Genomic DNA, 14,120 nt, shown 5'->3' on the forward strand with positions numbered 1-14,120 from the left:
GTCATGGAAATACAACTAACCTGTTCAGATTCAGAGGTTACATCCAGCAGCTTCTTAGAATTTGACATAGAATTTGAAAACATTTTTGAATTTTGAGGTAGAGAACCAATTAGCTTCCAAGATTTTCATACTTATGGAGGAAAGATCATTTGAGGGCCAAGGGAAAGTTGGTGTCCACTACTAGAGAAGGATATGGGGTCTTTTACAGCCTAAGGAAAGGTGTTCCACAGTCTGTAAGTAGGCTTCAGGGCATACATCTGGTAACAAAGAAGAAACGGAACTTCTATCTTTTCCTGCAACATTAATTGAAACTCTGACTGTTTAGAGCAATCTCAACTACTATTTGCTAGATAAAATGACTTTAAAGGACAATTTACAAAGGATTAGACTAAGTCTAAACTAAAATGTGGGCTCTGTATAAGCTCCATATAAGTATGGGTGGGATCTCTTTGCTCACTGTATGTTTGGGTGGCTAAAGGTCAGAGGCCTAGCTGCAAGAGCAGGATACAAGTACTTTTAGGAACAATGGCCAAGCATATAAGCATATGTATGTGAACTAAAAAAAGTGTTACTTGAAAGTTTAAGTGTGGTTGACCATGGTGACTGAGGCTTCTGAATCAGCAAAGAATTCCTAGTAGCAAAGGTCCATAATTACCAGACTGCAGGACCAGTTTCCATGGCAACAATGCAGCAACACAATCAAGGGAAACAGAATGAGTACAAAGTCCTTCTCCCCTTTCTGCCTTATAAAAGAGGATTGCCTTTCTTCCACTTTAAAACCCTTTCAGTTCTTGAAAATTTCAAGGAGGAAGGTCTAGAGCATAACAGTACAACAGGGAATGGTACAACACCTTCTACTAAAGTGGACCTTTCAAGACCCGTATAACTACTTATAAAAAGCAGAGTTGTGACACTGTCTTTATCTCACACATAGGGGCTGTACTTGGAATAAAACAAATAAAACTGAAACACCTAAGGTTAAAGGTCTTAAAAGTCTTAAGAATTCTGCACTCATTGATACTTTTAACATCTCTGTCCTTTTGATTTCTTCTGGCTATCTCATTGCCATTCTAAAACTTTCTGAAACAAACCATGAAATTTCAACTGATGTACAAGTTGCAATAGTTATAATTATTTTACACCTCAATTTAGCATTAACTGGTCTTTTTTCTTTTCTTTCTTTTTATTTTCTTTTTTTGAGACAGATTCTTACTTTGTGCCCCTGGGTAGAGTACCATGGCATCACAGCTCACAACAACCTCATATTCTTAGGCTTAAGCAATTCTCTTGCCTAAACCTACTGAGTAGCTGTGACTACAGGTGCCTGCCACATTGCCTGGATATTTTTTTGTTGCAATTTTCATTGTTGTTTTAGCAGGCCCAGGCCCTGTTCGACCCCGTCATCCCCCAGTGCATGTGGCCGGCACCTTAATCACGGTGCTACAGGTGCCACCCAGCATTAACTAGTCTTTTATTGTCTACACTTACCTTTCAGAGTCAGGAAGAAGATAATTGTCTGTAGTCTGTCCAAATAAATCTTCCGCAAAGACATTAATATTCTGCTCCAAAAGAAGATCCACTAAGCTTTCCGAATTACAAAGTACAGCAAGCATGAGCGCTGTTCTAAAATAAGAAAGATAACCCACACTTACGAACTTGAAAAAAGTTATTTATAGTACTAATTGGATATACTTTACCAATTCAACATCCTGTCTATCTGTGCAGAATGTTCTTACAGACATGAACATCTTGGGTACTGAAATGTTTATTTTAGCAAATTTCCACTGAAGCTAAAAGGAAGCCTCCTAACTCACGGGTATAACACAGTACAAGCTGCTATTTTTTAGGGCTTTAATGGTCAAGAAACAATGCTGAAATCACTTATCTTACATAGTGCTAGATTTAGATGTAGAATTCTCAATTCCTTCAAATAGAATATATTTTAATTCAAAGTCAGATAGTAGTCAAATAAGTAAGAGCTACTTGGAGGCTTCAAATAACATTAATAATAATGGTAGTAATTTTAGAGTAGTTATAGATGTTGATGTTGATAATCATGTGCTAGGCACTGCATTAAATGATTGTGTGTGTAAATATATATATGTAAATACATATCTCTGCGTGTGTGCATATAAGACTTTACACACCATAAGCCTTGGCAGATTATACTCCTTTTCAGATCACAAAACATATCTGCTGATAAATTATGTTCCTAAGATCATACCTAGCAAGTGGAAAAGTGAGAAATCCAACCCAGGCTTCAGGGAATCTAAAGCCTCTCTGTTTACACTTTATCACCCACCTATGACTTATTTTATTCAAGGAAAAGTTTATCCAGTTAAAGTTTTCATCCTTCTGCCCATGCCAATTAAAAACTAAAACATCAAACTACACTAGAAGTAAAAATGGAAAAAAGCTGATGAAGCCACAGGATCTGGTAATAACAATTAATAGTCACTTAAGGATAATCTAACATCAATATTCTTCAAAGAAAACAACTTAAAGCAAAGACTCACTAAGTCATTCAAAAGAGAAAATGAATCCCAGCTCCTATTTATGGGACACAGAACATTATAAAGGAAAACCATATAAGCAACAGAGGTTGAAAAATACTATGAAAGAGTGAAGAAGTATGTATTAAGTCATAAAGTAAACTACAAGTTTAAGTCCACATTTTATAAAACTAACTAAAGCCTATCAGCTAATATATCAACAAAACACCAAATTACAAAAAAAATCAGCCAATATTGAAAGAAAAGATAAATCCTTCTGTATACTGCCCTTCATATCGCCCAGTCAAAATAACTGCTTTTCTGTGTAACTGAAGATCTGTGTGGATATTTTTCACTATACAATAATTATTAGGTAATGTTATTGTTCATTTAACATTTCTGGGGAGAGATACTATTGCTACTCTAGAACACCACTCAGGTTTTAAAAATAGAATGAATTACTATACCTCTTACATCCATCAACTAGATGTATATTTGCCTTGTGCTTAATTAAAAGTTCCGCCACATCTGAATGTGTTTCCTTCAGAGCAAGGAAGAGTGGTGTGGTGTCTTTCTGCAATACAGCAAAAACAATACAATACTGGACAAAAATTGTACACTTTTATAAGTGGAAAACTTTATATAAGGTCCTAAAATTGTATACATCATATAGAAAATAAATAAAAAGTAGCCCCTTCCTTCTCAGTACTCTGTGCTTTCCAATGTGCCGCTTCTGCCCTTGGAAACACCTCTGATCTGCCTCTTCACATCAACTCAGGTTACCTCCAAAACTCAGTTCAGACATTGACGGCTTCTGAGAATCTTTGCATCACAGCATTTACCACAGTATATTGTAATACTTTATTGTTTCTCATCTAAACCAAGAGCTTCTTGTGGGCAGAGGCAGTATCTATTATTAATATCTCTATATCCCCCTACCCTAAGATATAGTAGTAAACATTTTCAGTATTTTTATTGAGTTAATGATCTAAATTATTACCCCTAGATCAACATTTCTTACACTGGATTTCAAAGACTACTTACGAGAAGTATGTACCCCCAACACAAAGTTTCCATGATAATCTATGCATAACAAATATTACCAAACATTCCATTATATGTCCAATAGTAAAGCAATCTCTTAAATTTGCTTAATCCCTCTTTGGCAATGCATTTTTGGGGCAAACCCTAACATTTGAGAAATTAAGAGTTTCTGTGATCCTTGAAAGCTTTCCAACAAAGGGGGAGGATTTCACCAGGTGTACCAACTGAGGACTCTCTTCTATCGATGGTGACAAGATCCCAGATGCCAATTGGTCTGTCACTCCTGTTTCAAATGGTTCACTAAGATTTTAGTGAGTGAAAAAATAGCTAGACTTCAAATGAACTTTTCTTGCTTATTATTAAATGGCCCATGGGATGTCTCTTGTTACAAGATTATCAATTTTTTACTTATGAGGCTGAGGCAAGAGAATCACTTAAGCCCAAGAGTTTGAGGTCGCTGTGAGCTGTGACACCACAGCACTCTAACAAAGGTGACATAGTGAGACTCTGTCTCAAAACAAAACAAACAACAATAACAACAAAAAAAGATTACTAATTTTTATCTCAGCTGTTAGAAAGCTCACTGAGAAATTTTCTTCTTGATGAAAATGGTATCTGGAAATCTAATGCATATTTAACTTTCTAATCCATTTTTTTCTGGTTTCTCTTTAAATTATGTTTTTTTAGGCATAATATAAAGCAGAAATATAATGGCTTTTTAATAGAAGTTCTAATACTGACCTACATGAATTATTTACAGCCTAAGTAAAGGCACTAAATCATTCACATTTTTAAGAGACGGTGCTGAGGGGAAATATATGTCATCTGCAATATGCATAATCTATCAAACTACAACCATGATTAACTTAAAAAGGCTTATAGGTATTCTAACAGGAAGACAATTATTTGATAGATACAAAGACAAAGAGTTTTTAAAAGCCATTTTCTAAGTTCTAAGATATGACCCCATCACTAAGGCACTGATATAAAATATAGGTTGCATACTATAGACAAATATAAATCTATCTGGAAAACCTTGAACGTTTTATCAACATATACTATAAAACAGGAGTCATACATTCAAATACTTGTAGAGGCACAGTATGTGACCAGTGTAAGTTAAGTACCTAGGTTGGTGCATCAGCAAACTGGAAAGCCTATGCCATCTATCAAGGGCCCAAGTAAGACAGGCTCAAGGGGCACCCAGAGATTCCTCAAGAGAAGCCTGACACAAGATTTGATGATTCCTTAAGGGAAGTCTGAAACCCATAGTTTTGCCTGTTTCCTAATACATGTTGGTTCAATGTATGGAAGGATACTAAACCTATCAATGGTTCATAACTGAACTCTAGACTGTTTTTATAGTTGTTATACATGTGTTTCCAAATGGTTTTGAATGAAGCAGGTATTTGTACATAAAATCTTGACTTTCTTTAGCATATGTTCTACAAAAAAAAAGAAGGTTCCAATATGGAATAAAAATTGCTATTAAAATTCATAATATCCACTTTGAAAGTTTTCCAATATATATTCAGTTACAGTCTATTTGTATTAATACTGAATTTTCCCAGATTGTTAACCAAATGGATAACTAGTTCCTAGGACTATCAAAACGGAATTATTAAAAAAATTCCTATATGTATTCTTACTAACTTCATGGTTTTCAGTGTTTCAAACTGAGATCCTGATTATGCTGAAGCTCTGTGACCCTAAAAGATGTGCTAAGACAGTTCATATTACAGCTTCAAATAAAAAAAAGGTAAAGGATTTGCTACTATTCTGACTGAGAAAACTCTACTTATAAAAAACATTTGTTGACTTAATCATCTGAATGATAACAAAGAGGAAATACTAAGGTCAGTCTGCACTTATTGAAAGACTACACACAAGTAAATTTCTAAAATCCCTCTCAATAACAGTAAATGATTGATGGTTGAAAGGGAAAAGAAGTTGCTCTGTAAGCTAATAGATACTGCCAGTAACATTTCTTTTACCTTCTTAAGCAGTAAAAGACATCATAAACATCAGTCTAATATTACTGGAAAGCAGAGATTGAAAGAGAAGTAGTGCCTCTAGAAATTTCCTACATTTTTGATATATGTGAATTCATAATTACACTTAAGTGCTCCGTGTATCAGAGTCTTGAAGAAATTGTGTTGTTATTAGGGACAGTGTCAGAGAAAGTGTCAAGAAATCCTGGGTTGGCTCAGCGCCTGTAGCTCAGCAGCTAGGGCACTGGCCATATAAACTTCAGCTGGCAGGTTCTAACCCAGCCCGGGCCTGCCAAACAACAATGACAACTACAACAAAAACAGCACGTCATTGTGACAGGTGCCTGTAGTCCCAGCTTCATGGGAGGCTGACGCAAGAGAATCGCTTAAGCATTAAGTGTTGGAGGTTGCTGTGAGCAGTGACGCCAAGGTACTCTACTGAGGGGACATAGTGAGACTCTGTCTCAAAAAAAAAAAAAAAAAAAGAAAGAAAAAAACTCCTGGGATTGAGTGATCCTTCTTACCTCAGTCTCCCACGAACATGGACCATAAGCATATGCCACTATACCTGCCTTCAAGGAAATATTTTTAAATATATGTGCTTGGACCTTATTATATTTTCTGAATCAAAATCTTCAGGACAGAGCCTAGACTTCTAAATTATTCTTTTACATTCCCCCCAGTTCATTGTGCTGCACAATTCTAGTGGAGAACTAATGCAACAGAAAACCACTTTTGTCTCATTGTCTACCTACATGGACAATTTCTGTTACCACTTGGGGATTTGGATAAAAACAAGAAAGAATAAGAGGTGGAGTCATTACTAAAAATTCCATTTAATGTTTCTAGGGAAGGGGAGAACAGGGACTAGTGAACAAAACATGCACCTTGATTTTGCTACGTAAAAGGTCCTTGTCTCCCACCTTCCCATCAAGACATTCTATTCTTGAGAGCAGAGTTTACACTCTTACCTAAGTGGCTGCTTCTGCCAAATTAGGATGATCAGTTAATTATTTGTTCTTCCTTCTTTCTTACTTCATCATACTCATTGGAGTACTTCAGCTCGGAGTTCGGAGTTCTCCTAAAATTGATGCCTAGGCAAGTCTACCTCTCACTAACTCTCTCAAACTGAGAATTATTATCCCTCAAAATAAAGAGATTCCGGTTTAAATATTAAAAAACTGGGGCAAAACATGCGAAAAACTCCTCTTATTGGTATTTCCTGCAGTTATGTAGTTTTTTTAACTATTTTTTTAAGTCTTTTGTACATAGATCATAAATACATTTATGCCGTTTTCAATGTGTTATTTGTATAAATTGGAGTGCTTACATCATACTAATCAACATAGCTTTCATCTCACTTACTCAATCATGCAGTTTTGAAACTGGCCTGTGTGTTTCTGATCACTCTCCTTTCCCTTTTCCCCATTTTCCTTTTTAGCCCTTGCTTATGTGAGGCAAATCATGTTCCTAGAAATTACTTTTTAAGGAACCTGTCAACAGCAAGATTTCTATTTCTTGTAAAATACATTCCTTTTGTCGAAGTTTTAAGACAAAACCTATTTCTCAGATAAATTGGCTTTTCTGTGTTATTTTACGATAATTAGAAAAAAACAGCAAAATGATAAAAAAAAATTGAAAAAATAATTTAACCTTCAAAAAATTCAGTGTTATCACAAACATTTAAGATAAATGCATAGAAAAAGCTGTACTCTCTCATGCTCCTTTGAAAGTACCAATTTTTAAACAGAAACCTTTGACAATTGAACTATTTCAAAATATTTAGTTTAGGGGATGCTTAAGTTTCCAAACTTGGAAAATTGAACCCTTACATATGTCAATGTTAAAACAAATGCATTTCCAATATTTTCAAAATAAAGTGAGTTAATCTATACCTTGTTCATTATCTCTGTAGCGGCACCATGTTCAAGGAGTTTTGTTGCAATCTCTACATTGCCGCTGTGGGCAGCATAGTGGAGAGCGCAGTTACCGTGGATATCCGTAATGTTGGGATCTGCGCCACGTTCTAAGAGGAGAGTGACGCACTGCGGTCTCTCGCATTGCACGGCCTGTCAGTTTTACACCAAGAAATAGATCATAAGTTCTAGGAATGCAATATAAACCTTTCACAGATTTCACTTATTAGTTATATTCTATGGGTTTAAATAAAATCCATCTCAAGCTGAAATTTGGCTACTATTTACCTTTATCAGAGGTGTCCTCTCTTCAGCATCTCTGATGTTCAGATCGCAGTTCTTGTCGATCAACATAGCGGCCACCCTGGCATATCCTCTTACGCAAGTCAAATGCAAAGCACTCCTACCAATTTGAGAGAGCCTTTTTAAAAGATTGTAGTACACTCACTCAAAACATATAATTATTCATGTAATTGTAAGCATTAAGTTGCATTTATTCCTATTTTCAGAACAAATCCTTAATTTTCTTGTGAAGATAGAACAATATTTATTAGCACTCACTGTGTAACAAAAGAGCAGCCTATTGGAATCCAAAGACATTGGCCTTTGGATTCAGTTCAACCTCAGTTCAGTTTGGGACACACTTTGGCTTAGCTTTTCTGTGTCTCAATTTCCTTGTCAATAAAATGGAAATAAAAATAGTAAGGGCAGGCAGCACCTGTGGTTCAAAGGAGTAGGGTGCCAGCCCCACATGCTGGAGGTGGTGGGTTCAAACCCAGCCCCAGCCAAAAACATAAAAACTAGTAAGAGCACTTCACAGGATACCATTGTGATGCTGAGCATTTTGAACAATTCCTGGCACAAATAAGAGCTCAGTAATTGTTTGATATTATAACTATTACTATGACTGCTAAGAAAGATGACTTTCCGATTAAGTAAAATGATAGAATCATATCTACTCTGTGGTATGTTTTGATAATTAGAAATACAACTATATTGCAATGATTCTAAGATGTTTATTTTTTTGCATTATAATATCTCTGACTTAGGAACGCCACTTGTAATTCATGATTATAAGTATAACTGGCAGCATTTTAAAAATTATGTTATTGAACATAAGATAATGGTGCATGGCACATTCCACGGTGGCTTACAGTGAGTGAGATTTGGCACACACAGGTCTCTAGATTTTATTTTCATATGATTGACATTTAAAGAAATTTTAGTTTTTAAAAGTGCTATGACAACAAGAAGGCTGAATTAACAACAATGAATTTTCAAAAGAAAGTTAATTCTCACTTTGATTTCAAAAATCTTTAAACCAAAGGAAATGCAGGATTCAAATGCAAAGTGTGGCTCATTATTCAGTGCTTAGATTGATGGACATATAAAGGAGATATTTCCAATGATTAGTATTAGTCATTAAGATTGTTATAAAATGTCAAAGGTCACTAAAAGATATTTTTAAACAATTTTTTTAACTTTAGAAATTCTTTTTCTGCTAACTTATATTCTCTTCAAAAGTAAAGGAATCTTTTTAACTGTGTTTGACAGAGGGAGGGAAAACTTCACGTGAGATCAAGTCCTAATGCAACAATTTTAAACCTCTCATCTTCCTCAGGCTGCTCAGGTAAACATGATGGTTTAGGATGGAATGGTCCTGAAAGGCAATAGTATATGTCTCCTACCAAAGAGGTTTCCAGCTTATGTTTGGAGAATAAATGAATTCAAAGGATGGATAGGGAGCTCAATTAAAAGAAAAAAAAAACTCATGAAGTAAAGCAATACTTTTGCAAGATTAACAATCATTTATATTTGCCAGTTTTATTTTCTTAAGGGCACAAATAAAATAATAAATCTATAATTATTTGTATATATAATAAATATATATTATGAAAATATATGTGCATAATAAAATGTATACGCAACATAATATACACGCACAGATATAGGTAAAAAGATTCATTTTGAAGAGACTACAAGTTAGCAGAAGATACTAATTCAAATAAATGAATTAATAAAAAGTGGGAAATTATTTTTCTTGTGCAAGGATCATATCCCATAATCCTTGGGAAAGGATTATTTCATTAATAATAAGCTATTACTAAAACTTATACAGGTTCACTGCAGAAATCACAGGGAAAAAAAAAATCTTAGTCTTATACCAATTTCTAACTCTAACTGGTTTTATCATACTTTTTACATATTTTCAGCTCATACATTGCCATAGTCCATGTGTACGTATCAGAAAATTGACATTTTCCTCACTGTATACCTTTTTTTTTTTTTTTCTTTTTTGTAGAGACAGAGTCTCACTATACCGCCCTCGGGTAGAGTGCCGTGATGTCACACGGCTCACAGCAACCTCCAACTCCTGGGCTTAAGCGATTCTCTTGCCTCAGCCTCCAGAGTAGCTGGGACTACAGGCGCCCGCCACAACGCCCGGCTATTTTTTGGTTGCAGTTTGGCTGGGGCTGAGGTTTGAACCCGCCACCCTCGGCATATGGGGCCGGCGCCCTACTCACTGAGCCACAGGTGCCGCCCCTCACTGTATATCTTAAAAGTTCACCATCACATGTCAGCGGACACCTGTGTATATGCCACCTTCAATTGTCACATAATCTATTACCCTATGCATGCATTGAAGTTTCTTTATACATATGTTATGTAGGTTCTCCTTAATACAGTGTTACTTTAAGCAGAGCTGAGAAAGACAAAATTTATGAATTTCTAATTACTTCATAAAAATATTTTATTATGACTTGTTGGAGTTTCATAAAAATATTTTATTATGACTTGTTGGAGTCTATTTAAAAGGTCATGAGCACATAAAAGCGTAAGTACCACTACATTGCATCCTTATAAACTTTGTGGATAGAAAACAAAATTTGTTCCCTATTTAACAAGTTCCTTGTCTTATCAAGAACACTAAATGTTTTTCCCAGGTCCAGAGGTCAATTGTAGATCAGTAAAGAAAAATGTACTTTGCCCAATTTTAGAATTATTGTCTTATTGACACATAAGAGTTCCCTGTAAAGATACATATATATGTGTGTGTGTGTGTGTGTGTGTGTGTGTGTGTGTGTGTGTGTGTATATATATATATATATATATATATATATATATATATATACTTTTTTTTTTTTTTTTGCAGTTTTTTCAGGGGCCAGACTTGAACCAGCCACTCCTGGTACATGGGGCCAGCGCCCTACTCCTTGAGCCACAGGTGCAGCCCAAATTAAGATATATTTTCATTTGATGTGTTGCAAATATTTTGCAAACATGTTTTTTTTTTAATTTTTTCCCCTAATATACAGAGGGTTTTAATGTTTATTTTGCTGAAACAATCTTCATGAAGCTTAAGAGGTCATTCTCAGGAAGGGCTTCATTACCATAAAAATGTATCTATCTCAATAGGCATTTGGGTTTGTTCCTGGCACTTTCCTCATTTGGTATATTTAAAACTTTTAATATGTATTTTATTATGAACTTACATGTATTTACTTATTTATTTGAGACAGAGTCTCACTATGTTGCCCTAGGTAGAGTTCCGTGGGGTCACAGCTCACAGCAACCTCAAACTCTTGAGCTTAAGCGATTCTTATGCCTCAGCTTCCCAAGTAGCTGAGAGTACAGGTGCCCACCACAACACCTGGCTATTTATTTGTTGTAGTGGTCGTTGTTTAGCATGCTGGGCTTGGTACCCACCAGCCCAGGTGTATGTGGCCCGTGTCCTAGGGCTACTGCCCTGTTATGAAGTGCCCAGCCATGAACTTACTTTTGTGATAAAAAAACTATCTACTTTATTTCCAGCTAACAAATGCCTCAGTTATGAAAAATTCATTGTTCGCTAATAATATAAAATGTCGCCATTATCAAGTTCTAAATTCTTCATTATATTTGGTGTATCTGGATTTTATATTTTGTGCCATTCATTTATGTGTCTTTTCAAATGTTAGTAAACAATTTGTGGAAAGTAATAGCACATTTTGATATCTAAACGGGCAAGTCTTTTTTCACACAATTACAAACGTTTCTTAATGTCATGACAATAACAAAAGACGGATACCATATGCAACTCAAAAATTGAAAAAAATTGGTAGTTTTATTTGGCTGATGTAAAATTAATAAACATGGAAAGAGCTCACATTTTCAGGAAAATGAGTCTTCCTATTCAAGCACATGCAATCATCTTACCACTTTAAAATTGCTTTATAAAATGGAAATTGAATTTGATCTAAAGATGTGTTAGTTCAGAGGTAGATTGAACTAATATTGTTGGAATTATTTTTCTCATTATGTACTTTTCTATAGAACATTATGTTCTAAAATGTGTACTTTCTTTCTTTTTCTTTTTCTTTTTTTTTTTTTTGCAGTTTTTGGCCGGGGCTGGGTTTGAACCCGCCATCTCCGGCATATGGGGCCAGTGCCAGTGCCCTACTCCGTTGAGCCACAGGCAATGCCCTAAAATGTGTACATTAAAAATAAAATGCGGTTATGCCTAATTTTCTTGGTTAAATTACTTTAAAATGGTCAATAAAGGCTGGGCATAGGGGCTCGCGTCTGTAATCCTAGCACTCTGGAGGCCGAGGCGGGTGGATTGCCTGAGCTCACAGGTTCAAGACCAGCCTGAGCCAGAGCATGACCTCATCTCTAAAAATAGCCAGGTTTTGTGGCGGGTGCCTGTAGTCCCAGCTACTCTGGAGTCTGAGGCAAGAGAAGTGCTTGAGGTTGTTGGGGGGCTATGACGCCACAGCATTCTATCCAGGGCAAAAAAGTGAGACTCTGTCTCCAAAAAACAAACAAAAAAGGTCAATACAGAGCTGTATAAGGGGAATCTGGAGTGGATGGAAACCAGATGAGGTTCAGCTTTTGCTCTGCTGCCCACAGTAGTGGCCTGGGCGGCGCGCGGGACCTCTCCCAGGCTTCCCCATCTCAGTTTCTATAGAGCCCTGGAGACGGGAGGGCTCGCCTAGAGAGCCCAAGATAGGGGGTGTCTCCTCCTGCTCGCCCTCCTACCTCTAACCCTCACACCTGGTCACCCCAGCCTCTCACCCCCGACGCTACCCCCACCCCCGAGCCCCCAGTTCCTATTACCTCTTCTTCTTGTCATACGAATTTAACTTATTTATTTTCAGGTGGAGGAGCTCGTAGATGTCGCCCTCATAGGCAGCTCTGTGGATAGCCCTGAGGTCAGAGTTTTTGACGAAATACCCGGGCGGTGAGAAGACTGGGTCCTGATTCTGGTCCGAGTACTTGGGGACCAAAGGGGTAAAGACTGTGTTGCCCATCTCCACCTGCAGCTAACAATTTCTTTTAGATAGAGTTCCCGGCTCCGTAGTCACCCTTCCCCCACCCTCACCCCTCCGCTTTTCTCGCTCAGCTTAGCCCTAGGCCGGTGTCCCAACCCGGTCTGGCAGCAACTCCAGGAAACAAACCCGGCGGCTGGGTGGTCAGACCAGTACAACCGAAGGCTAGCAACCGCAGTGCACGAGCGCAGGAAGACCAGCGCTGGCGTCACGAAGTTCAGTGCAGCTGAGGCCTGGGCGTGGAGGGCGTGGAGGGCGTGGCTACAGAGCTGGAGCTCGGGGCTCCCTGGGTGCACAGGGTCCTCGTGCACTGCCCGCCAGGCCTGGCACACCTGCTGCACATGGTGCGTGCAGGAGGGATCTAGGGAGTTCTGTACCCTCTCAGCTCAGGCAGATATTTCCTGTCCTTGCTGCTGTTTGGACAGGGCCAGGGACTGTGGGGAGCAGCCCTGCAACTAGGAACCTGCCCGCGCCCCTAGCAGGAAGGAACCAGGCAGCTGACACCTCAGTTGCAGTCAAGCCTGGCCATCGACCTGGCGGCAGCCGCTCAGCCGGACTGCCTGGTGGGCGCGGACCCCACACTCCCGGCATGGGCCCAGGAGGAGCCGGCCCGGAGGCGGGGTCGGTAGGGCCCTTGGGAAGCACGATGGACGCGAGTCCTTGGGCGCTGGACACAGGGACTCAGGGTTCGGCGGTGGAGCCGGTTCTGCCCCTGAGTGCCGCTGCTAGTGCCGGGTCCACCGCCCGGCTTGGCGCAGGCTGAGGCCCCCCGGCCCTTGCATCGGTGCTGCTGAGGGCGTCGCGAGATCTGGGACTTCAGGACAGTCACTGCAGGCGCCTGGCATCGAGTTGCGGCCACGGCTGTGGTGGCAGCGGGCTGGCAGCCTAGTCCCTGTCCATCCCGCCTGTCTGGCCTGAGGGCCCACCCTCCTTGACCTGCAACTGGAACGTGGGGCAGCGGCGCTGGACTATTGGCCACCACTGGGCAAGTGGCTGAGCAGCTTCCCTATTCAGTGCCTCTGTTTAAGTCTGAGGTCCATCTGAGCAATAAATCTGTCAAGTAGGCTAAGAGATAGGATGGTTTCTCTATAAGGAGACTAAGGGGATATTAGGCGAGAATTGTCAAAAATCAACTTCACTTCTGATCTGAAAGTAGATCACCTTCTGAGTCTCCAAAATCATTAATTGTGTCTAACCAACTTCCTCTAATGTTCTTTTATAGGCAATAGTTCTTTAGTTTAAGCAAGAATATGGTCAAACAAAATCTTAAATGGATTTTTAAATAATCTAATCTTTCCAAAGACTAGAAAATGTAGCAAAGGAAGGACCTTCTCATTTAATGAAAAGTTAAAATGTTGAAGTATGTTT

General features: G+C 38.4%; 1 protein-coding gene across 1 annotated transcript in view; it reads right to left on the reverse strand.

The window, feature by feature from the left end:
* LOC128579506 (putative ankyrin repeat domain-containing protein 20A4) overlaps positions 1–12,734 on the reverse strand; it is a 70,973-nt gene extending 58,239 nt beyond the window's left edge. Inside the window, exons 1-5 of the mRNA XM_053581567.1 lie at positions 12,541–12,734; positions 7,732–7,846; positions 7,423–7,596; positions 2,960–3,066; positions 1,489–1,623 (exon numbers count right to left, since the gene is read on the reverse strand). Of these exons, the coding sequence (XP_053437542.1) occupies positions 1,489–1,623; positions 2,960–3,066; positions 7,423–7,596; positions 7,732–7,846; positions 12,541–12,734 (725 nt within the window). The remainder of the gene's footprint in view (positions 1–1,488; positions 1,624–2,959; positions 3,067–7,422; positions 7,597–7,731; positions 7,847–12,540) is intronic.
* Positions 12,735–14,120: the final 1,386 nt, after the last annotated feature.

Source organism: Nycticebus coucang, unplaced genomic scaffold (genome assembly GCF_027406575.1).
Source record: "Nycticebus coucang isolate mNycCou1 unplaced genomic scaffold, mNycCou1.pri scaffold_60, whole genome shotgun sequence".
NCBI classification, from domain to species: Eukaryota; Metazoa; Chordata; class Mammalia; order Primates; family Lorisidae; genus Nycticebus; species Nycticebus coucang.